This window comes from Ailuropoda melanoleuca, chromosome 11, assembly GCF_002007445.2.
Source record: "Ailuropoda melanoleuca isolate Jingjing chromosome 11, ASM200744v2, whole genome shotgun sequence".
Taxonomy (NCBI): Eukaryota; Metazoa; Chordata; class Mammalia; order Carnivora; family Ursidae; genus Ailuropoda; species Ailuropoda melanoleuca.
Window position 1 is genome coordinate 95056867 of NC_048228.1, and position 25939 is coordinate 95082805.

At 40.4% G+C, this 25939-nt stretch overlaps 1 protein-coding gene across 4 annotated transcripts in view; it reads right to left on the reverse strand.

Annotated features, from left to right (window-relative positions):
* The window catches only part of SLIT2 (slit guidance ligand 2), a 310878-nt gene that overhangs the window by 2333 nt on the left and 282606 nt on the right, over positions 1-25939 (reverse strand). For all 4 annotated transcript variants that reach the window (XM_011221190.3, XM_002916360.4, XM_019796534.2 and 1 more), the window contains 7 exons: positions 23783-23876; positions 18369-18506; positions 18020-18260; positions 16327-16457; positions 5438-5592; positions 988-1279; positions 529-740 (listed from right to left, as the gene is read on the reverse strand). In XM_011221190.3, the coding sequence (XP_011219492.1) occupies positions 529-740; positions 988-1279; positions 5438-5592; positions 16327-16457; positions 18020-18260; positions 18369-18506; positions 23783-23876 (1263 nt within the window). The remainder of the gene's footprint in view (positions 1-528; positions 741-987; positions 1280-5437; positions 5593-16326; positions 16458-18019; positions 18261-18368; positions 18507-23782; positions 23877-25939) is intronic.

The window sequence follows — 25939 nt, forward strand, 5'->3', positions numbered from 1 at the left end:
AGACAGAGCAGAAGGAGAAAGGTGGGCCGAGAAGTCGGCACGTTCCCATCCCCCTCACCTGCATGCTGGGTGGTGATAAATCAGTTGATTCTAAGGTCAAAGGTGCCTTTGTCCTAAAACTAGAGCAGAATTATGAGCTGCCTCTTCTCTGAGCCAGAGACGAATTCATAATATAAATGGATGAGGACGGCAGGTAAAGGTAAGAAGGGAGGGAAGTAAACGTGCTGCACCAGAAGGTAAAAAGGGGTATTTTTCACAGCACGTCAAGTGGCGAGAAGACGGCTGAAGGCCGTGGAAATTCCTGCCGTGGAGGCTGAGGACACTTCACATCTGGTACCTTCATACGGCTGCAAAATCAATCAACAGCAGCAACTGTAGGCACTGCATAGACCTGGTGTTCCTCTTATCACTCCTCTGTGTGTGCGTGTGTGCGTGCGCGCGTGTGTGTTTCCTCTTCTCTCTCTTCTCAAAGATCGGGGGGGGGGGGGCTCTTGCTGCAAAGGGTGGCACCCAGGTGGGTCGGCTTACCTCGGTCACAGCTGTCCCCAGTGTATCCACTGCTGCATTCACAGTAGGGCTGCCCCACTCCCGAGAGCCTGCATTTCCCATGCTTGCACTTGATGGCCTGGCAGGGGTTTAACAGATCCTCCTCTTCATCACAGAGGACGCCCCCATGGCCCTCCAGACACTTACAGCTGTAGGAGAATGCATTGATGGGCAAGCAGGTGCCGTGCACACATCTACAGTGAAGGAGGAAGGTAAAGACGGACGTGCATTAGGCGGAGGCGATAAGAATGGAGGAAGGGTGATGGAAGGAATAGGAAAGAGATGGGCCAGTGGGCTGACTTCCTTCTCTTCTCTCTCTCCTGCCTCCCCCTTGTCTCCTTCCCTTCTTCCTCTGTCCCGCCTTCCCTCCCTTCCTGGGTTTTGCTTTGAGGGCTGGGGTGTGTGTTGTGTGTGTGTAACCACCAAGCAGCTCGAACTTACTTATTTCCAAGACAGGGGTCATTGGTCCTTTGGTCACAGAGGGGCCCAGTCCAGCCTTCCTCGCACTCACAGGTGAAGCCCGACTGGCTGCTGGGCTGGCACGTGCCGTGGGCACACACCTTCTTGTGGCACGGCTCACAGCCAGGCAGAATGCCGGTTTGCATGGGCACCTTGCGGAAGTCCTGCAGCTCGCTGTTGATGTAAAGGTTGCGGAGGCAGCCGTGGAAGCTGGTGCCGTTCTGCCCGGGGGCCTGGCGCAGGGCTGCGGCCACGTTGTTCTTGCCGGGCATGCCTGCGGAGGGACACCAGGTCAGTGCTTGGGTCCTTTGGGGGAGATCCTCAGCAATTGCCCCCCCCCCCCAATGAGCTCCTCCAGCAAGGTGGCAGTCAGGGTGACAATCCTTTAGGACAACCACAGGTCATCGGCCTCCAGGCCTGTGGTTCTCCACCTGTTTGCACATTAGAGTCACCTGAGATCTCTGGAGAACTACTGATGCCTGGAACCTCCACTCAGACTGACTTCATCGGGTTATCTGGGCAGGGTGGGGGGAGGGAGAAGAGGCATGTGTTTCTTTGTTCGGATTTGTTTTTTGGAAGATGCTCCAGGCAATTCTAATGCACAGCTAGGATAAAGAACCGAGTTCATTGGTGGCCAGTCTCTTAAGTTTTAACATTTGTTTCAAATCAAACCTTACACGGAGGCATAAATGTATAAAACCTCAAAGCAGACCTACTGTAGCTAAAGGCAAGATCAGGAATCGGGGAGAGATCTGGGCTTCCCCCCTCTCCAGCCACCTCTTTAACCTGGACACACGCCCTGGAAGCCGAGAGCTCCAGGAAGCACGGTGACAGCTTGGGCGACATGCTCAGTGTCACCCAGTAAGACCGGCTGCAGACCGGCTGATCAGTGAACCTCACAACCTCTAGGGCACAGTTCCATCCGTCCAGCCTTGGGGGGAGAGCTGGGTTCACAGTGACCTTTCACCCCCGCCCTGCCAAATTCTAAGCTGGCAACCAATTTGGCTCACCAACACCCTGAGCCCAGCGGTGCTGGTCAGCGTCTGAAAACCTCACCCACGCTTCCTATCATGCCAGCACTTCATTCACGTCGATTTTATTTTCTTGCTAATTAAGAGTGAAGCCTTCATAGGCCAAGAAATCAAGAATACAAATGAAATTCCTCCAAAAACAGAATTTGCAGTCTTTGCATATGTAAGTTCCACCGGTGACAGTCATCTGGTAAACCTCATTTGGCAAAACTGAGGAATCTTTCCATGGCCTAAGCCAGACCCTGAAATAGTTCCTGGATGGGATCCTATGTGAGGCAACCATCCAGACTGCAGTGGGGTAAGGGGAGGGAGCCAGAGGCCTTCAGGGTGTCTGATGATTCCCCCTGGCACTCACACCCTCACTCTGCCTGGGCTCTGGGCCACTGGCTGGAGGGTAGAGGCTGGGGAAGACTCCCTTCTCACTCTCCAGAGGGTTGGTTGGCTCTAAAGGCCTGACCCTCAGCAATGGCTGGGGCCTGGCTTGTGGCAATATCGCCTTCTCTATTCAAAGGAACCGTGTTTGAACTCTAGCAGGCACCAACATCAGACACGTAGACAGATGTACAAAACCACCAGGCAGGCTTGAGGTCAAAGTCTTTATTGTTCGTCCGCGTACGCATGAGCCAGTTACTTCTGACCATTCTGGGGCTTAGTCTTCTCATGTGTAACATGAAGGGATGGACCAGGGCAGTTGTTTCCAAGTCTGTCATACGTAAGATCCACCAAAGGTCCATGTTCAGAAGATGGCTTTCCAGGCCCCATTCTCTTCCCACCTTGACATTCTAACTGGTAGGAAGGGGTGGGGTGCAGGAATCTAAACGTTAACACGCAGCTTGGTTGATTTTGATGTAAGTGCTCCCCGGTCACACTTCGACAGGTACTGAATTAGGGGTCTTGGCTTTGAACTTCCATGACCTCAGACTTTTAAGTCCATGTCCCTTTGGCCTTGGGAATGGAGTTGCTTTGTAGAGTGAACTCAAAAAAACTGAAATGTACCATTTCCAGGGAAGCCCAAGTGAAAGAAAATTCCTTGTTCTGGGGTAAGTTCTTCCAATTTAATCATATCCATTCATCATAAATGTGTGGACTTTAAGTCTACATAAGGATGGTCTTTTTTTCAGACATGCCCGTTGTCAAACTTGAAGAAAAAGATGAGCTTAGTTACCTCCCTCTCCTTTGCTAAGTCAGGTTCTCCTGCCTTTGCCACATTGAATTCAGGGCTGGGGTCTTATGATTACACTGTATTTTTTAATTTTAATTACCCTTGAGGCTGCACCCTGATTTGGAAAGAAACGGGCCCACTGTGTTCTCTGGCAGTGAGCCTAGAGTGGAAGTGGCTTCCTTCAGGCCTGGATGGACAGAGGTCCTATCTGGACTCTTCCAGACCCTCTATCCTTAGAAAGATTGGCACTTCTCAGTTTGGAATATAAAACTTTTTTTTTCCTTTTTTGAGAAATGTTCTGACCTAAGCACTCCCATTTCGTAGGGTCCCCCACCCCTCTCACTGCATCATAAAGGGGTTTTAAAAGATTCAGTGAAATGGTTTCTGATGAAAGCACAATAAATCAAGTGAAGGACAAGTCCAGAAATAAACAAAAAGCCACAAACTTAGATTGCTTCCCTTTCTGCTCTATGTTAAAACGTGAGTGGCAATGCAGACAGATGGCTTAGGGGTCAGACAGACCAGACCTGGACTCAAATGAGGTCTCTATTACTTCATGGCTCTGTGAACTTGGGCACGTTTTGTAAAGTCCTTGCGTCTGTCCCTTTGGGATCATGAAACAAAAAATCATACCTACTTCCTAAAGTTCTGAAGATTAAGACTGTAAAGAAGCATTGTGTTGGACATGTCGCATGTGCTCACACCCGTGACTTGCTTTACCCATCCCTATGTATGGCTGTTAACAGTAGTGCAGACAAGAAATGGAGGCTTCTGTTTTTAAATGCATCTCCTAGTTGTGATTCCCATGAAGCAATGAGATCAGTCAACTTGCTGAGCAGACTTAGTACGCAATACTTTTATTCCAATGCACTCTGGTTACTTGAAGACACATAGGCTTTTCCTACTCCCCTGGGCAAAGAAGGGATAATTCTTTTTCAACTTTGTAACCTTTATACATATGTTAACTTCGTTCCCAGCACAGGGTGGGTACTAAATAAATATTTACAGAACTGAACCAAGATTTTTAATGGTTTCTAAAAGTCCAAAATTCTTTCAAAGTGTTAAGATCTTCTAATGCTGAAATTACAAAAAACAGAAGTGCTCTGGACTTTCAGGACAATTCCAAAAATGCTTTCAAGGAAGTCTTTGAAGGGATAACATAAAAATGTAGAATCCCAAGGCTACTATTTTGTAGGAAATAACGCACACTTTGTGAAAATGCCTGTCCTGCTGAGCAAATCAGTTACACTGACCTGCGTAGGAACTTTAGCTTACTTCTCTGTAAATGAGTTAATTTTATCAGTCAATTCACCTCAATCCACTGTGATTTAATTCAATGCTACTCAATTTAACATCATATGATTTCTTGCTCCTTCACTTGAAAACAAATTCTCTATCTCCAGCTTACATGTCCCTTCCTCCCCCCAGGAGAGGAAAACTCTCTCCTTTGTGGGTCCTCTCCTCTGGCCTCCTTCAGTATATTGCCCACATCTCTTTCTTCACCTGTTCCTCATCTGCCTTCTGGTTGGTTACACAAAGTCCAGAATCTTCACTCTATCATTCCAACTTCTAGTCCACCTTTCCAACCCTCTGTCTTGTTCATTCACCTTAAGCCTTAGCTCACTAGAACTACTTCCTGTTACCCCAATACAAGTTGTATCTTTAATTCATTTGTTCATTCATTCATTCATTCATCATTCAATCTTGTTAATAATTATCCTACCACCTACTAGTTGGCAACTGGTAGCACAGACGATCTAGGATGGTAAGATTTGACAGAACCTTTTTTCTTTCTCTTTCTACCATGGCACAATAAACGCAGCACACCAGGCCCATATGCTCTTGCTCTCACACATGGGCTCTCTCACTCTCTCTTTTTCCTTAAGACCTTGCTGTGTGGCCAAGGTGTGCTGTGTAATTTTCAGGGCTTGTAAGTAATAAGCCTCTAATTTTTCTTCAAAGTTTCCTGATGCTTGTTGCTGATGGGTACTTTGCAGTCATAAAAAGAACCACTAGAAGCTGTCCAACTATGACATTGGTTATTGCTGGCCGAGACAGGCACAAAAGAGGCCTCTTAACACACGTCCAGGGCTCTTTCTTTTCTATCCTTGCTGTCCATCTTTCAGTGACGGATCATATGGGTCAACAGCCATGACACCAGGGATCAACAATTTCAGAATTAGTCTATGATGAGAATCACAGGGTTTTGCGGACCTATTGGATTTGGAACAGAGCTTACCTCCTACATAGAGTGGAGAGTCAAAATTCAGAGTAGACTGCTTTGACAGGTTGGTGATGATTTTGGGGCTCCCTCCATCCACGGAGAGGGACAGACTCTGATCCAGGGCAAGTAGTTCCACAATGTGAAAGTTTCCATCATTGATTGTCTCCACACTACAAAGAAAAAAGTAACTTAGTTGATGTTTCAATTTTCTTTTTATTAACACAAGGAAGTTAAAATTAAACTCCAACAAGCACATTTTAGGAAAAGATACACCTATCTACCATTAATAAAGATAAAGACCAACAGCTGATTTAAAAATAGAAGATATTTCAGTAAGATACAATCAATTTCTACTTCTTAGGAATGGACACAAATTAAGCTGGTTTTCCCATTGGGGGAAGAGGAAATGGGTACATTTAATCACTACCCAGTCATATTCTTCCAGGGTCAGGTCTAACAGTCCTTCTAAAACTTTAGAGGGTTTGTGGAGATTCATAAAATGGATAAAAACAAAAAGATTAAGAAACTGAGGCAAATGAAAAAATGGGGATTGAAAATAAGACGAAGTTGGGTGCAATTAGCAGGAAGGTGCGATATGGTTTTGAAGTGTGGCTATAAATCTAACACGAGGGTCAACAGCAGGCAAAGATGAGCACGGGACCAACGGAGGAAACAGGATCCATACATGGCAGGGTCAGTGATACACTTACCTTTCACTGTGTAAGCAAAAACATGGCAAAATGGAAGTGGGCGTCAAAAATAAATAGTGAATATTAAAGAGCAAATATACTGGGATATTGCCCAAGAAGACTGAAAAAAGGCTCAACGTGGAAATATGGGAGCATATGAGCGAGAAACTGTGAATACTTAGTATTCCCTACATGAGATGATGGCTTAAATTTCTGGGTGCTGATAACTAAATTTGCAAATAGGGCAAGTCTGGAAAATAACAGAAAAATGTATTGACATTTCTGTATGGTTCTCACCACAGGTGTCTAATAATATCCCTTTGTTTGCCAAAATAGATTAAAAAGGTTTTTTGTGATTTGACTACAGTATAAACCATTCTGCAGAAGTGAGAAAACATCTGAAGTTCTCTGGGCTTAAGTGTTTGTAAGAGTCCACATATACAGCGATCTTTGATAACCTGTCTCAGATATCATCGTGTTTTAATGATAAATATTAGATATGCCAATCGATATTTTTACCTTCTACACATTTCATTATCCCAACACTTGATACCAGTAAAACCAACAGAGGAAACAATATACATGAAAATCATTTACTAAATAAAGTGGTATACCAACTGTTAAACAGGATTGTCTTCTAAGGGAAGATACTGGATGGTCATATCAACTAATGGTCAAGCATACAGATTCTGGAGTCAGATAAACCTGCATTTGAATCCTGGTCTTGCATTTATGAAATGTTTGACCTTAGATAAGTTACTGAGTTGCTTACACACTTTGGTCTTCTCTTCAGTTAATGTTAATAAATATTTCTCCCTCTGATGATTAATTTGAGGTCTGTATGAAATGATTTTTTAAAAAGTGCAGAGTGAAACATCCAGATATAGAAAGTACAAAGTTAAGTGCTAGATATCAGTATCACCATCACTGCCACCACTGTCATCATATAAATAATCCAATATTATTTCAGTATCTTCAGGAAGAAATTAGTTAGCTTTATTTTTGATATTATAAAATAATGCTAAAGACTGGCAGAAATAAAATAACTTCTTTAGTGGCATATCTTGTTCAAATTACTGAGAAACAAACTGTGGGCTACAGAGGGGAGGGGGTGGGGGAATGGGATAGGCTGGTGATGGGTAGTAAGGAGGGCACGTATTGCATGGTGCACTGGGTGTTACACGCAACTAATGAATCATCGAACTTTACATAAAAAAAAGGGATGTACTGTATGGTGACTAACATAATAAAAAAATATTTAAAAAAACAAATTACTAACGTTTTAAGTAAAATATTAAAATGAAGATATATATATATATATAGAGTGGTGACCAATTGCTATTTCCTTTGTGATCATATACAGCATGTAAGTGGTTTTATAGGACTGCTCTATGAACATTAAGCTTCATTAAATCATAAATATTAATAATGGGAGCTCTTTTTTTTCCCTTTACATTTGCAAAGTTTGTACTGGAAAATGGGTTCTTGGTCACAGATCAGTTTTAGGCAATCAGTCCTGGTATGTCATCACTAATGACAGTGGTTTGATGCAGGACAACTGAGTGAGTTACTTTAAAGAAGGGGCCATGTATCATCTACTTCTGTATTCCTTAATGTAGCCAATAGAGCTTCTGATAAATAGATGCTCAATAAATACATGTTAAGTAAATGAAATATCAGGGAGATTTGTTAAGAATAACATATAGTTTTTTTAAGATTTTATTTATTTATTAGAGAGAAGGAGAGAGAGCGAGAGCACGAGTGGGGGGGGCAGAAGGAGAGGGAGAAGCAGACTCCCTGCTGAGCAGGGAGGCTGGAGGAGCTGGGGCTCCATCCCAGGACCCCAAGATCATGACCTGAGCCCAAGGCAGATGCTTAACTGACTAAGCCACACAGGTGCCCCAAGAACAACAGAGTTTTTTTTTTTTTTTTTAGTAATACTAACCGGTTTCCAGTTAAAGACAGTCAAGAGGCTTCAAACATACTTAGGGAAGGACATCTAAAATATGCATTTTATATAAAAATTTGGATTTTTCAGTAGTCATATCCTGAAGGAAATGATGGGATGTAAATCTTGTTCAGCCTGTCCTGGGTCTCATTAGATGCGTGGCACTGGATTAGTGTAACGTTGGGTTAGTGTGACTTCAGGTCATTTTTCTCAGTTTCATTTTCCTCATCAGGAAAATGCAAATACTAAGTCCAAAGAATCACACAGCACATAATATGGGCCAGGTAGTGTTCTAAGAACTTTACATGTCTTAACTCATTAAGAATCACAACAACCCTAACAGTTGGGCACTTAGGGTACTCAACGTGGCACAGCCAGTGGCTAAAGAGATTTGAAGCTGGGATCCCTGTTTCTAGAGTACCTGTTTTTAATTATTATGCCTCAGTATTACAATAAAAAACCTGAAAAGTACCTAGTACTATACAAATGGCATGTGTTCTCTCTACTAACAAGACCTTAATAGGTGATTTTTCTCCCAAATAGCTCAAGAATAAACTTCTGTGGAAAATAACCTTATATGATGGTTGCAAAAATTGGTACACTTACCAGAAATCATGGGCTTGTAAAAAAAAAAAAGTAACAATTTTATAATAAGATTTTGAAGGTTATGAGAATGCGTATAAAGTATATAGAGTTCAAAACATGGATTTGGATTCTATTTTCCCAATTATAAGTGAAATTTAGACTGATTAGATTTTTTTCCTTTCCAAAGTTTTAAATGTCTAATCTGATCACTCCTGAACTTGACTAGAGGTATCACTAAATTTGATTCCATTTATATTTCCCCAGAATTAAATGAGGCCTCATCATGGCCTTCTGACAGGTAAGTATTAAAAAATTAGTATTTTTAGATTCTTAGTGTTTTGGGATGATAGCATGTGTATGGGCCTGAAGAGAATATTTGAGAACTAAGAATATTCTAAATCAGTGTTTCATGCTGCATGAGATTAACCAGGGGATGTCCAGAAATCCTTTGCCTATATACCCTGTCCAATAAAAGCAGTGGCTGACACACCAGTTGTTACATGATACAACTGAGCCATCATTGATTTTACAGTCTATCATGGTCATGCCTATCTACTCACAATGCATGACATCCTTTTGGTTTCTGAGAAGTACTGATAAACTCTCTTTCACTACTCCCTAGGGAACGATGTATTTGATGACTCATGAGAGTTGCAAGGGAACCACTTAACATTGAGCCTTTCCACTGGGAATGTACATTGAATTTATTACCACTATTATGTATTTAGTTTTACTACACTTACCTTATTAGCTGAGATTTTGTTTTCTTGAATTTCTAAGTGGCTGTATGAAAATAAAGCAGTTACTCAACTAGATCTTGTGGTTGGCTATAGAAAAAGAGTTTAAAAATCAGGACTTAAAAGAAGAGGGGCTCTAACTTGCCTCTAATTTTCTTTCTTTATGTAGGACGCATCAACAGTGGCATTTTTATAATTCTGTCTCAGGCATAAATCTTCAGTTAATTCAGTAGTTGAATAAAGATGAACAGTTCACTTGGCTTGTGTGAGCTCTAGCTATTCATCTTAAAAATTTAAAGTATCTGTTGGCATGTTCTGTGCAACAGAATAGGAGATGGACACCAGGCAAATTCAACTGGTCATCTCCTTTTGATCACCTCTCGGATGAGGATGCTTCATTTGTGAATTGGGGATGGTAATACAACATTTCCCTACCTATTCAAATCAAAAGGAACATGAGGTCAAAGGGGATTAAAGGTATTAACTGTATGTGCATAAGAGTTTTCAAAAGGATGCTTTACAACATGATTGATGGATCAAGTCAAGTTACATTTTAATAAGTGCGTTTGAGGCAAATTACCTAATTTAAATAAAAATGCACTAAAATAAAAAGGGACTTGTACATTTGAACATACAGTAAGAGTCCCATGTAAGGCAATCACATTTGCATTTCTTCTTCATTATCTGGCTACCTGAGCCATAAAGTGTGTACCTAGCACCATAGCAGGGCCCTTACGTTGTTACTTCCAACTCTCCCAACCACGTGTGAAAAGTGGATATGATTCCAATTGCTTAGAGGAAGAAACGGGAGCACTAAGAGGTGAAGTAACTTGCCCAAAGTTCCAAACCTGGTGAACAGTGCTGCTTTCCCATATGGCGTAGCAAGAATGGCTGAGTGTGTATCTTGGACCTGAGACCAGGGAGATTCTATTGTCTGTCTTCTCTCCAATGAGACTCAACTCTCCTCCTCCCCATCCCCTTTCTTCTTCTTTTTTTAATTTAAACCTGTAAATTGCACAACCCAGAGGCTATATAGCCAACCAACCCTAACCATGGGTGGGGAAAAGTCCCCTAATGTTGTACTGTTCCCTAAACACCGAACCTGTTCAAGGCATGGTACAGTCCTGGCCCTTCGTAAGATGGGTCATCTCATTTCCACATTTAAAAAAAGTTAATTTTTAAAAACAGAAGTCTAGTTGACACAATGTTACATTAGTATCATGTGTACAAAACAATAATCCAACAACTCTAAAGATTCTGCTGTGCTCGCCTCAAGTGTAGCTACCATCTGTCGCCATACGTTATTACAGTACCACTGACTATACTCCCTATGCTGTGCCTCTTACCCCCGTGACTTATTCATTCCATTACTGGAAGCCTGATTTCCTCATTTTTAAAAAGTAGTTGACCATGTTTCCAAAGAAGCTCTCTCGCTTGGAAAATTACATTAATTGAATCTAAAGAAAGAAGCATTCCATTTTTATTATTTTTTTTAAAAAGTTTCTGCCTATATAGATGAAAAAAAAAGTCACTTTGAAGGGCAATTATTAGCCCCCTTGAGAAAAAAAAAATGTGTTACTCCATCCCAATCTGAGGGCTGTCATTCATTCATGACATTATTCCCAAGTCCCTCTTTATGCTATTCTCTAAGCACTGTAAAAATTTGGCATGTGTGTGATACTGTACTTCATTTACTCATTAAGTAGCTTGTGTCATCTCTGTTGTTGCTGATTCCTTAGACAGCAGGGTGCTGGCGAATGTGTAAGGACTGGCTCTCTGAAGTAAGAAAAAGAGCCTGGACTTGTAACATTCGCTGACTTCTGTGGTGGACATATTCCCAACAGGGCTGGTTTTAAGGCCAACCTCAAGCATGAGGTCGTGGAATTGAAGTCATGGAATTTGGATATGGGAAGAGATGTGCACCATCGGCTCTCAGAGCACAGCTCAAATACATCCCTTTTCTACAAGTGGTTCTCAAATTGTGGTCCCTTGACCAGAGCATCACCTAGGAGCTTGTAACACTGAACATTTGGGGACTCATCCAAGATCTGAATCAGAAAGGAGAGGTGGACCAGTCATTTGTTCTGTAACACGCTTTTCAGATGATTTTGATGTATGCTATTTGAAAAAAAATAGCTCCTCACCACTGCCTGCAGGGCTGGCCTTGTTAGCAGCGTGCATGTTGGTAAGAGATCTCAGGCTTCTGTCAGATATAAGAAATAAAATGAGTAAATGCACACATGCTACTGCAGTTCTGGGAAGAAGGAATAACTACTCTATCTTGGGTTTTCTTATACACACTTAAAGGTGTGTTAACTACTCTCTCTAGGCATAATTCCATGAAATAATGGTTTTCATATCAATTCATTTAACACACTGACATCTAAAATGAAGCCTTTTAGACCAAAAAATATCATACAGAACTAACATTATGTAGAATTATTTCCCCCTAATTTTATCAGATTTCATTTACTAAAATAAACAAAATCCATTTCCATCCATGTTGAAGATTAACCAGGCAACTGAAAAGACACACCTGATACACAAAATTATTCCCATATTGCAATGTTCCAACAGTACATTAAATAATGCATAATTTGGAAAATAAGTTTTCACTAAAGTAAATGTTATATAACAAAATCATACCATTAAACTGAACAAATTCTCTGGTGTAAGAATATGTAAAAATACTCCCTTTTAAAACATTAGTGTACTTTTAATAATGTTATATAAAGTGGAAATACATCAACATTTGAATATTTAATTCAACCAAACGAAGTAATTATTAAGCAATTTGTGGGAAGCTAATGGCAACAATATTACCGATGGGTTTCTCTACAACGATCAAGGAGAAGTACCCGTCATCAGAGGTCACAGTTTAGTAAGTCCTGAGCAAGGTCAGAGGCATTCGGATAAACACCAGAACATTAGTAGAAGCAGAGTTAAGACGGGACAAATTTCAAGTTGAAGGTGAAGGAGAGAAAAAGATTAAGAATAACTTTCTTACACTTATGATGCCCAAGAAGATGGTGATGCCTCTCAATGAAATTAGGAATGTGACAGGGACATGGGATTGTGTGAAGCAAAGGAAATGAACTCCATTTTGGACATTCTAACTTTATGATCCCAATAGCTAGCATTGTTTACTATTTGGTATGTGTTGCTCTAAATATTTTCTCATGTATCAAATCATTAAATTCTTACTACAATCCTACAAAGATGGAACTATGATTTACTATACCCATTTACCAGGTGAGGCCTGGAGAATTTATGCAATTTACTCATAGCAGCAGTGAGTAGATGGCAGAGCTGGGACTTGAATCAAGGCAGACTTGTTCTTAGGGCACCTGCTCTCTTCTATTCAATTTTAATTTGAGTGCTAATGACATTCAAATGGTTCAAAAATCAAAATGATATAAAGTGGTATTCATACAAAATCTTGCTTCTACTCCATTCTTTCCTCTCTATTCCTAGTTTTTCTTTGTGCAAATACACACAAAAAATATATATATATACATTGAAAAAATATATATATTTAAAACATATATTTTTATATAATCTAAATATATATTTAATATAATATAAATATATATTTAAAATATATATTTATATATATGCTTAAATATATATATATATTTTTACCCACTTTTGATACTGTTTCGCCTTCTTTCATTTTTTTTTCCTTTTCAACCTTGAAAATCTTCCACTATCTTACATAGAGAACTTCCTCCTTCCCTTTACCTTTTAACAGAACATTCCATTGTGTGGATGGACCATAATTTATTTAGATAGAAACTTGGGCTATTTCCTAACTTTTGTTTTTACAAGCAATGCCACAGTGTGTACATCTGTACATATCAATTATTTTCAAGTCTATCTGTAGCTTAAATTCCCAGAAGGGGGATTTCATAGGTCAGGGAGTAAATGTATTTGTAATCTGAATAGTTATTTTCAAAGGACCTTCTGTAGATGTTGTAAGCAATCTGTACTTCTAGTGTTATGGTATCAGGATAGAATATACACTTTCAAGTCCTCTGCTTTACTCCAGAAAGAGATACCTGAAAAATTTTCCTGTCTTGCTACATCGTAGATGAGAATAAAGACAATGTGAGTGGAGGAATGAGGACGGAGCTGAGTTTGGAAATTTCATCCTCAGAGGGACCCTACCGGCTATGTGCTGTATCATTATTTAAAGACAGGATTTCTGAGGCACAGAAAGATTAAGTATCTGCTTCAGTTTTATCCACTAGTAATTGGCCAAGCCTAGTTCTGAACACATATCTTAGCCACTATGATTTTTTACTTGTCAATTGTTAAATCTCTTAGTGTACTGAAATAATTTAATTGTTCTCTATAGCTTCTATTTCACAGAAGCATTTTTTAAATTCCATAATGGTGCATGAATATATTCATATATACATATATATAACATGCACATATCATGTACATAATCCATATCAACCAATCATCTCTGTGCCTGAATCCTAGCTAACTGCTGCTTTTCTTTTATTTAAAAATAATGTGATGACTTTTCTTGGTTTTTGTGCCATAAACCAAAAAGAAAGAACTAAATGAAAACTGTGTTCTCCCTGGACCTCATAACAGTTATCTCCATTAGATGATCAGTAAGCAGAGAAATGGACTTCTGGTTCATAATGAAAAGTGTGCCATGTGATATTGTTCTTTTTTTGTAAACGTCCCACGGTATGCTCTACTGTTAGGCAAAAATGGGAAGAATATAAACTCAAAATAAGTTTTTTATGGTAACTTCTCATTGTGATATAATCAAGTGGGTTTCTACAACTTATCTAGAAACATTTTAAGTATATTTTATGCGAACACTCACTTTAATAAGCCAACCTCAAGAACCTTTACTACGATTTCTGAGAGTTCTATGCTCTTTCATTGCATACAATAGAACAAAAGAGAAAAGTGAAAAAAAAAATGAGGTACAGGGGCGCCTGGGTGGCACAGCGGTTAAGCGTCTGCCTTCGGCTCAGGGCGTGATCCCGGCGTTGTGGGATCGAGCCCCATGTCAGGCTCCTCCGCTGTGAGCCTGCTTCTTCCTCTCCCACTCCCCCTGCTTGTGTTCCCTCTCTCGCTGGCTGTCTCTATCTCTGTCGAATAAATAAATAAAATCTTTAAAAAAAAATGAGGCACAAAATCAATATTCTGAAACTTTTTGATGGGCAAACAAATTGAGGCTACATAATTTAAGGCCTAGCACTATCTGAAATGCTGGCATTAATTCATCACCATTTGGAGATGAAATTCGTATTTCATTTGGAAACCAGTAATTATGTGTTTGTTTCCATGCTCTAAATATTCCCAAGTGGGTTAGCTCACCACCAAAAGGACCCACTGAATTCCACTCATGGCTACAATTGGCATCTACTTTCCTGGAACTGTTATAAAGGCTCAAATAGGATGTGAAGCCTTTTGGACCACATCAGTACATATGTCAATAACATAGAGGCCAGTTTCTCCAACTTTATGTCCTAGTCAATGCCCCAAAACTTGTTGCCAATCATATTTGGCTTACAGATGCATTTTGTTCACCATATATGGTATTTTTAAAAAAAATGTGAATCGATACTTAAAGGATGGAATACTTTATATTTAAAAAAAAATCCAGATTTATGCCTTTCCTTGAAAAGTGAGAGTTCTGGTAAAATTGGGGCCCACATTTTCCAGCGGCTGCATTCAAGGAGAAGTGGGTGGATGCAGTCTGGCCCTGTTTTGACAAAAAGTTCGCTTTCAGTTCACTCCAGACACAAATGTTCCCATTATGTTGCCAACCTCAAGGCTGTTTATAATAGAGGTTATAATGTAACTTTAAAAAGTTAGATCTTTTCTAGAGTCAAATGATGAGAACATATTCTTCTCTAGCAACTGGCCTGATTAGTTCCTTTAAGCTACCTGCCTGAGAAGAAACTGCCCACGTTTGACTTGGTGACCTTGCTCTAACTGGTGGCGAGTATTTCTACAGGTGGATAAGTAAACTAGGTAACTTGTCTGTAAGACGATAGTGAATTGGTGTTGAGATCCAACACAGGGCTCTGAAGGTTAATCTTATACAAAAAGCACATTTCCGGTGAAACTTACGCCCCATGAATGCCACTCTTTTCATATCTTCAAAATATCATCAATCGCATTACATTATTAGAAAACTTCCAAAATAAATAACATTACCAATCATATATTGTATGTGTCCACTGGCGTCTTCTGTGTAATCTCCCTAAGAGCAAGGGCTTTGTTCCCTTAAAGCTTGGATCCATGCCTGGCACATAGTAGGTGCTCAGTAAATATGCATTGCATGAAAGGTGATGTTAAATCACTCACTGTGCTCGGTACCTTGCAGATTCTTCTCTAGGGCTACTCTCCACCTGTCTTCACCCTACTCTGGGCTCTGGGAGGCTCATGAGCAAACTATGTTATTGCGACAAGCTCAATAAGAGTTTTTCCTGGAATCTGATTTGGCCAAAGGGGAGGCCAGGCAGGGAATTGTTGGGTGGAAGTAGAGTGAGGCTGGATATTTAAAAGCCCGGTGCCTTCTCTTAGGACTGACAACATCCCTTCACTAAAGGTCACAGCTGCTGCCAGGCAGTCCGAGCCACAAGTCCTATTCTGAGCATGGATTTCCATACCTGCTGCTCCCACTCACCCCTTCGAGATGGGAGGGGGTAGCTGTATCCCTTGTTACTGGCCCCCGGTTACTGTACTGTCACTAACAATCTTTATAAGAAGTCCCCTTGAGAATCTCTCCTCCATTATCCAGCTTGAGCATGACATCTCTTCCTGCCTGGCCCCTAAGTAATAACACTTATCATAACAGCTGCTGTGGCCCAATTATCCCCTCCCCTCGCCACTACGGAATAATAGAGGAGCAACAGCTTTTCACGGAACCACCGTGTTCATCTTTACCAGTAACTGAGAGACCTTCACCTGTAAATGGCAGAAGCTGGGTGCGAGCCGGTGTCGTAGCTGGCACGGACCCGTCCCCGGTACAGTTCGACGGCAATATGGTCCTTGTCACCCTTATACAGGAGGATTCCGCTGTCTTCATCTGTGGCAATCTGGGAGCAAGCAACCCCGACATTAGTAGGACGCACAGTCATCCACACATACGTCACCAAAAAGCAGCAAGAAAGCTCAGTGAAGAGTTTTTACTCCAGCTTATTTTTTTCCTTATGGCTAAGTGAAAGTAATAATGCAAGGCACACAGAAATGATGACTTGAAAGGTGACATGTTCCTAAGTTACTCTGATGCAAATAAATTCATGAAGAATTAAAAAAAAAAAACAGTAAGAGATACTTAAGTCAACACCATGGGACGTACCTAGAACATTCTCTGCTGGAGGTTTTCATTCACCTGGACTTTCTGCTCCTGCTCTTCAGAGTGAGGGCACGAGCAGGGGAAAATCTCTGTTTGTCTCCTGCTTTTTGGCCTTTTTGGGCTTTTAAAGGACCAATTTGGTAAAAATTATGACTTACACCTGAACCCCACTAGGTATTCTTTTTTTTTTTTAATTTTTTTTATTATATTATGTTAGTCACCATACAGTACATCCCTGGTTTTTGATGTAAAGTTCGATGACTCATTAGTTGGGTATAACACCCAGTGCACCATGCAATATGTGCCCTCCTTACTCCCACTAGGTATTCTTGTAACAATCCGGTGAGGCAAATGCTGGGAGGGAGGGAGGCAGGCTTTTTAAAGTTCTGCCTGCCTTCCTGAGTCCCATTCCTCATGGCTGTAAGGGCTCCCTGCCCCTCACCGGCGTGTCAGGATAAGCCAAATAAGGAGTGGCATCTTTTGGAAATCAGCTAAAGTCATCTGAATTCAAAATACATTAAAGTATTTTTCTTACCAGATAAAACAAACATGCAGGCCCAGTGAGCCCCATGTGTCCTGAAGGAGAAACTCCTCGTCTAGTCTTACCTCCTCTGTGCAGGTCTGACTGACTTGCTCAAAGGGACAAGGTGACTTGATGAAAAGTCTTACAATAACATTTGAGTTTGTTCATTTCATGTCACTTTTTTTTTTTTAAGATTTTTTATTTGAGAGAGAAAGAGAGTGAGCCAGAGAGAAAACAAAAGATGGGGGGAGGGGAAGATGGACAGAGGGAGAAGCAGACTCCTTGCTGAGCAGGGCTCAATCCCAGGACCCTGGGGTCATAACCTGAGCCAAAGGCAGAAGCTTAACCCACTGAGCCACCCAGGCATCCTCATGTCATTTCTTAAAAGTTCTAGGTAAAGAGTTAAAAGACACTGGCTGAATATTTTGTCAAGGTGTATGGTCTCACCTGTGCTCTCCTTACCTTTGGGTCTCTTAAGAAAAGCTCCCCCGCCCCGTTCACCAGAGCACAGAACACATTTTGTTGTTCTCTCTCTCTCTCTGTGTTTCACAATCGAGCAGTGAAAAATACCTGGTTCCCCTTTAGTTTTGAAAAACAGAAATGTTGGAGAGAAAGGATAAAACTCATCATGCAGAGAGCATTTTCTGTCTTTGTGTTATGGGGGCCGTGACTGTCCCTTTATGAAACAGAATCACTCCTGAACTACCACGGATGTCCATGATTTGGAGCTGAATGTGGCCTAGGGTGAAATCAGCTCTTGCTTCCGGGGCCCGACTTACCTGAAGGGTGATGTTCGTTTGAGGCCGGACCTTGGCTGAAGGAATTTGAAGATAAGACTCTTTGTTGACAAAATTCACGCTGACCAACTTTTCACACTTCTCCCCCTGGTAGCCCGGCAAACACTGGCAGATGGGCTCATTTATCCTGATGATGCACTGCGCTCCGTTCTGACAATCAAAGTTATCACAGGGGCTGGTTCGAGGGAGGACCATGGGTGGAGAAAATTCACAGAACAAGCCACTGAAGAAAACAGAGCAATAATACACTGTTTTTACTTGATTGCCGAGGTAACTTGAACCCTTTCTGTGAGACGGAACTCTACGTGCAAACCTCTGTTTCTACTTTTACCTGTAACCTTCGGGGCAGACGCACGTATAGCCGTTCACTGCATCCGTGCAGCGGGCTCCGTTTTTACACTTGTGGTCTTGGCAGTCATCAAAGTCAATGTCGCAGTGCTCGCCCACGTATCCTGGTGTACAGTCGCACCTGTTTGAGCAAGCAGGTAAACAGTTTTACACCCAACTGAGCCAAAGTAAGTGAACAGTTGCATTTCTTCTAGAAAAAAATGGCACTGTCTTTACAAAAGTATTGAGTATACTTAAAAACCACTGCGGCATTGTGTGTCAACTATACTTCAATAAAGTAAGTGAAAACGAAAACAAAAAATACAAAACTTGTGTGGAACAGGCTCAGAGAGCCCCCAAATTAATGGATGCCTAGAAAACAGTTATTCCACGATTTCCCACCATGGTCCGTCAGAGGGATGGTGAGGACTCTGATGATAGTGAGCGTCCACAATCCCAATAAGCACAGAATTGCACCCGTATTCCTCTTCCCCACCCATCCACCCTTCCTTCCTTCTCCCTATCTTCTTTGCTTTTCTACTTCCCTCCTCCCTCCTTCTTCCTTCTTTTTTCCCTCCTCCATCTTCCTTCCCTTCCTCTCCCTCCTTCCCTCCTCCATCTTCTCTCCCCTCCCTCCCTCTGTCCCCACTATTTTTGCCTATAGTGTCCTCTATTTTCATTTGCTCCAATTCATTTGATCAGTGGAGACCAAAAAAAAGTGCTATGTTGCAAAATTTACTAAGAATATTAAACATATTTTAAAAATAATTAACGTTTTTGTTTTCTCAAAAAGAAGGGATAGGTTGGAATAAAATAGAATTTTATGAAAAAAATTCATGTCAACATTGGAAACCATAATTCATAACAAATCCAGACAATCATTATGGCAGAGCTGGGCTGACCTAATGGAGTACGACAGGGAAACTGATAACAACAACAACAAAAATTCCTGGGGCCAATTCCACTGAAAGTTCTTATCCTGATTGTTCACTCTGGTGGCACAAGGGAAGAAGGGGTCTCAGCTGCAATGATGGTAAAGAACCAGGGGTAACATACACCTGGCGTTCTTGGAGCACGTCCTCCTTGCCATGCCCTGTTTTAACCACTTGGCATATATGGATTCACTGAATCCTTCCCCAGGGTCCTGGATTAATTGAATCCTTCTCCAGGGTCCAATACTTCACTCGACAGGTGAGGGAACTGAAGGACAAACTGGTTAAGGACCTTACCCAAGGGCATTCCAGGTAGGAAGCCCAAGCAATATGACAAGACAGCCTGAATTTCTAACCACTGATGGATGAAGCACTCTGTTGTTGTGAGATGGAAAAGGCAGCATGGCAGGTGCAGTGGTTTTCAAACTGCTTTGAGGAGCGATAAGGGACCACAGAAGGGAAGGAGGCTTTTGGCAGCTTCCTGCTTCCCTCTTTTCTCCCTCAACACTCTCCTGTTGTGATTTATTAGTTTTACGGATTGGGCTTCCATGAGCATTTCTGTTTGGGGTTTAAGAGAGGACTCAATGACTCTAGAAAAACAAACAAACCAGAAACCTACAGTTTATTTAGCTTTATAGAATTTGGACTTTGCAGTACCCAGGACTGGGTTTGTATCCTGGCTTCATCTCTCCTTGTATGCAATCCTGACTTTACTTAAACTTCCTAGGTGTTCGTGTCTTCATCATGGTACAAAATAATTTCTATCTCATGGGTTTGTTAAAAGATTAAATAAAAACACTATCTGTAAAAGAATCAGTGTAGTGTTTGACACATCATACATGATCAATAAATGGTAAGTATTTAAAAAAATTCTATGAAGTCTTCATAATTCTATAAAAGTCTTTGTGGTTCAGTCTTGACTCATTTTCCAGTTTTCCATTTCAAAGCCATTAGGATTTAAATGAATGAGGATAATTAAAAATGCCCAGGTGAATGTGGACATTACTGAACACCAAGGGTTATCTCTGAAAAATGCAAAATCAGGATTTAAGAATTACCAGAGGGCTGATGAATTAAAATAAATGGGGGTAGATAGCCTCTAAGGAGAACAGACTTCAGCTCTGTTTGTATGAATTAGGAAATAAAATGAGCTCACTGCAGAAGCATGCTTGCTCTAGAGCCAGTGGTTTTAATACTAAATCATAACAAAGCAAAGTAAACAGCACATCTGAAGTTAAATGGATCTTAAGTGGCCATATACATCCTCAAATAGACGGACAAAGTCTGGGGAGAAAGCTTCCATCAATGTTAATGTGAACAGAACCACAGAAATGCCAGGCATTAAAAGAAAGGAGAAATGCTTTGAAACACTCTGAATTATTTATCTGAGAAAAGAAATCAAAGTAAAAGATAAGAGAACCACACACTCACCACCAGTAGCTAAGATCTATTTTATATTCTCTTCTCAACAAATACTATTTTTCAAGCCCATTAGAACTTGGAGTCACGTTATGACCAACATTTTTTTTTTGTCATTCTCTTGCTCCTCAGATCAAATTTCAAAACAGAAGAAAATATTTCATTAAGAATTCCTTAAGGTTTGTATTATCAATAAAACCTATCCCACCCCCTCAACTCTATTATCTGCCAAGGAGTGAGGAAGAAAGCAGAGACAATAAAATATTCATGGAGAAGCCCAACAGCTGACTCAGGAAGACGCATGCTTGAAAATACTGCTTATGGCGTATCATGGTCTAAAAATATCTCAAAGCAATTCAGGAGATTTATGAGGTATATAATAAAGCAAGAAAAGTGAAACCAGCTCTGTTAGCTTAGTAATAAGAAAATGCAGTTGAAGAAACAGAACAGGTTTGTCCAAACAACATTTGTCAGTAGAGGTTTGCTTTAGCAACTTCATATCGTTTTGGTTTTTAAGCCCATTTCTTTCTGCAACTCCCTCTCTCACAATGTGCAATTGTTTATAACGGGGGAGGAACAGCATACACCGTGGCTTCACCTTCTTTCCGCTAAACTATATACAGCTATAAAACAAGCTCACAGATGACTGCTGAAAACAATGGGTGCCCAAATCAGCTAGCCCGTAAGCCAGTAAGATGCACTTCTGAGTGTGTAATGTAATCGGTGGTAAGGGAAGATATTGAATTAAGAAGTACTCTTTTTGAAGACAAACTCCCTCATTTTTTAATGGTTTCCATTAAATCCTATGAATTCTTTATCTTATAACCACGATTCGCGGAGCCGTGTGACACCTGCATGGTAGATAAGCAGTCTAGAAAACCACGCTTTCCTGATGAATTTCTCCGAGAAATGATATTTGTTATGTAAGTGGTGGCTTTTTCTTTTTTTTCTTTTTCTCTCTCTTTCTTTTTTTGTTTCTTTTTTTCATAAGTGGTGGATATTCATTTTGCTAAATTCAATTGTGGGCAGATCAAAGACATCAGGAGTTAAAATAATTCACATACAGTATTTGGATGAACAAAATGCAATGCAGAATCTTGTATAAATAAAGATTTCAATAAGACCTCTGGGTTTTGCATTGGATTGTAAACTCAAACATAATGAAAAGTAGAATCAAAGATATTCTTTTCTTTTTCAGTAAGGTATCAAATGGAATCAGTGGGTACTGAACTATAATTGCATATTCTTTTTTTTTAAAGATTTTATTTATTTGAGAGAGAGAGGGAGGGAGGGAGAAAGAGAGAATCAGAAGCAGACTCTGTGCTGAGCACAGAGGCCCACGCAGAGCTCCGATCCTGCCACTGCGAGATCATGACCTGAGCCTAAACCAAGAGTTGGCGCTTAATGAACCGAGCCACCCAGGCGCCCCTGAATTCGAATATTCTATTTTTTTTTAAAGATTTATTTATTTATTTATTCGACAGAGATAGAGACAGCCAGCGAGAGAAGGAACACAAGCAGGAGGAGTGGGAGAGGAAAAAGCAGGCTCATAGCGGAGGAGCCTGATGTGGGGCTTGATCCCATAACGCTGGGATCACGCCCTGAGCCGAAGGCAGACGCTTAACCGCTGTGCCACCCAGGCGCCCCTGAATTTGTATATTCTAAACCTGTGTTTGCATATTCTAAAATTTTAAACCAAAGTGAATAAAAAATATTCCGTAAATAAAATGAGAATAAGCATTTTATTCAGATTGATCTTAGAAAGGCAGGTCTGGAGATACTGACCCTGCCTCCATTCAACTTAGAGTATCTGATATCTGTGGACAATTACCAAAATGTTCCAGCTCAATTTGCATCTTATAAAACTGTTCTCCACCTGAGCAATCTTTAATTCTTTGAGTCCTATGGCAATTATGCCTGAGTCATTTCACTGAGAAGATAAAGTCTGTGAATGTGAGCAGCTATAAAACACTACATACGATGGTGGTATTACCATGTGCCCTGACCCATGGCAGGTGCTCAGTCAATACTGGGTAAAAGAACAAATCATTCTATTTGCTAGTTGTTGATATAAGCACAGCTCCAATCTTGAACCCAATTGTGTCATTCCTGAGAATCCAACTTACCGTCTATAACAAACTAACTGTAATGTTAATAAGCAACAAGACGCCTTAGAGGTAACATGTATTCGAAAATCACCCAACTGGGAAATAGAAAACCCAGCTCCCACTTCTGCCAATTAATAACCTTGAGATCTTTGGACAGCCACCAACCTGCCTGGGTCCTGTTTTCCTCATGTTTAAAATGAAGAGTTTGGACCAGATGATCTCTAAAGTATTGCCTGCTCTAAGAAGAGAAGTTGCTGTTGATAGACCCTTAAACTATTTCAGGATTGTGGCAAAGGAATAATTTAATTTGATACCAAACATAGTTCAGGAAGATTACTGAGGAGGAAAAAGAAGTAATTTTAAAATTGTGAGTTCACCTGAGGGAGCCCTCTATCTAGAGTGACTGTCTGCTTTATCATCCCACACGAGACAAACATAAGGTGAAAGGGGTACTATTAATAACAACGCTGAGACAATAGGCAGAAACTGGGACTGTCCCTGGGCATCCTGGGACATACGGTCCCTCCATTTTTCTACCTTGGATAGTTACGAATTGGTGCAGACCAAAAAAAATCTCAGTTACATTCAATTAAACTCCCTACTTACCACAAACTTACATTCATATAATAAAAAAGCACTTAGTAGATACTACAAATTTATTTGGCCCTCAAATACATTTAAGTAAACACAGTCAAAGCCTACTTAATATTTCATGCATGACTTCTCAGGAAGAGCCAGGGAACAAACAGAAATGCTGTCTTTTATTTTCTTTCGTGTACTAAAAAAAAAAAGTCCATGCTGTATAGGAACATTTACAAAAATGCCACTGACACTGGAGGATGTCCCTTTCAACCTGAGCAAAGGTGTGAAGTGAAGTCCTAAAAGGAAGGAGAGGAAGACAGGTTCCTGAAGAAAAACACCGCCCCGCATTGTGAGCCCCAGGACAGCCTCTGACTTACTTGAATCCCTTTGGCATCAGGATGCACTTGGAGTCGTGTTGGCAGGGGTTCAGGTCCTGGGCACAGAAGTCCAGCTTCTCCTCACACAACTCGCCTGTTAACACGGCAAAGAGTATTAGTTCACAGAGAAAGGTTAACAGGCTTCCCGCCAGCTGGCTGTCATGGGCCTCGGAGGTTAGCACAGCTTGTGACTGGGGAAAAAAATAAATCACAAGATACGCAATCAGAGGATCCAAAATGCTGGTTATGCTGCTAAACAGGCTTATGATTTGGGACAACACAACTGTTGTGGTTTGTAACTAATATGAGCCCCTTTAGAACATACTATTGGAATGAGGAAAAGGAAATCTGGATGCTTTTCCTTTCTGTTGTTTTATTTATGCTAATTGGGGCTTTTTATTGAGGTACAGCATATACCCCAAGGATAAATGAATAGCTAGTGGATATTTACAAACTGAACCCACTCACGGAACCAGCATCCACATCCAGAAATACACCATTTACCAGCATCCCAGAAGCCTGACCCCAAGGGTAAGTAACCACTATCTAAACAGGACCAAACATTAGTTGTGTCTGCTTCTGAATGTGACATAAATAAAATAATTTGGTATGTACCCCTTTATGTCTGGCCTATTCTGTTGTTTTATGTTTGGAAAAATAATCCCCATATCTTCATAGTCTCCAAGGTCATATTAAGTCCGGAAGAAAAAGACTTTGTTTCCCTCTTATGACTTAATTGCAACAGCTCAACAGAATACTCCTTAGTTACACCCACTAACATAGAAAAAAGCAAAAGAAGAATCAATGGGAATAAGGACATACACTTCTTTTTTTCCCTGAGTTTCAGTTAGCTCATAAAGAATAAATTTTATCAATACATGAGAGCTAAAAGCATAATCATGCAGATTCTAGACACCCTATGTTGAATTATGTATCTGAAAACCTCTTAAGAAATGTCTTCAGTTATAAATAATCCGGTCTATTTTGTGTTAGGCCAAATATGATTTTCAGTGAGACCTTCCCAATCATTGTGTAAGATAATAAGTAACTAGAAAGATTTAAAATTTAACAGTTCTTCTCTTTGCTACCTTACCTCTAAATCACTTTTTAATTGTGTTATATATAGTAAATGAATGAATACAGGGAGAGCTACAGGGCACTGTTCATTTACAAGAAACTATTAGAACTTTCGTTCATTGAAAATGTGTGGATTTAAACAGCATTGGTTAAAAATCAGGAGTTTGTAGCACATTTCTTTGTTGTAAGACTGTCCTTTTAAGGAAAAACTTTGCTACCTGGTAGAAAGAGTTGCTTAGCAACTCAATGTGGCATATTATCTACACTTTAAGATCTGTATCCATGATGCAAATATGTAAATGCACTCAGTTATTCTACCGGTTTGGTGTAGGGTAAGTTAGACTTTTTCCTGTCTCTTAAAGTGAACTAATTACATTGAAAGCCTCATATATTTCTTCTATAAGAAGTCTATCTGTGTCTCTAGGTTTAAGATACAGCAACAACATCTACACGATGAGCTATTTGTAAACAGGGTTTATTTAAAGCTTTTCACTCTCAATTAGTTTTACTTTAAGTAATACCCCTTGATGGAATTCATTCATTATAATTTATCAGCCTACCATGATGAATTCATTTTTAGTTTTCTCATCAAATCTATTTGGTTGGATACAGGCTGTTTACACTAGTCTACAGACAAGACAGTTTGTAATAACTGATGATAGAGAGGGACCATTTAAGATACATAATAAATAAAAGTACTCTATGTATTTTTCATTTTATACGCAAATAAGAAATTGTTTTAAAAATTATTAGAAAAGGGGAAATGTTTGACTTCTTATTCACTTGGATCCAATCCAATCCAACCCAACCCAACCCAATCCAATTCAATCAAGCTGACCTAAGCCACAGTTGTTAAGGATTTACTATATGAGGCTGTGCTAGATTCTGCGGCCACAAGGACAGATGTAATGGACTCTGCCCTCGATCAGCTCCCAATCAACCAGTAGAGAAAGTCTGAGCTGGAGATGGAACATAGAAAGAGAAATTCACCTCTAAGAGAAGAAATTAGAGTTGACCCTTTATTCTCCACCAGGTGTTTCTCCATAAACTTAATGTGGAAAGGAGTGAGAAAGGAGATGA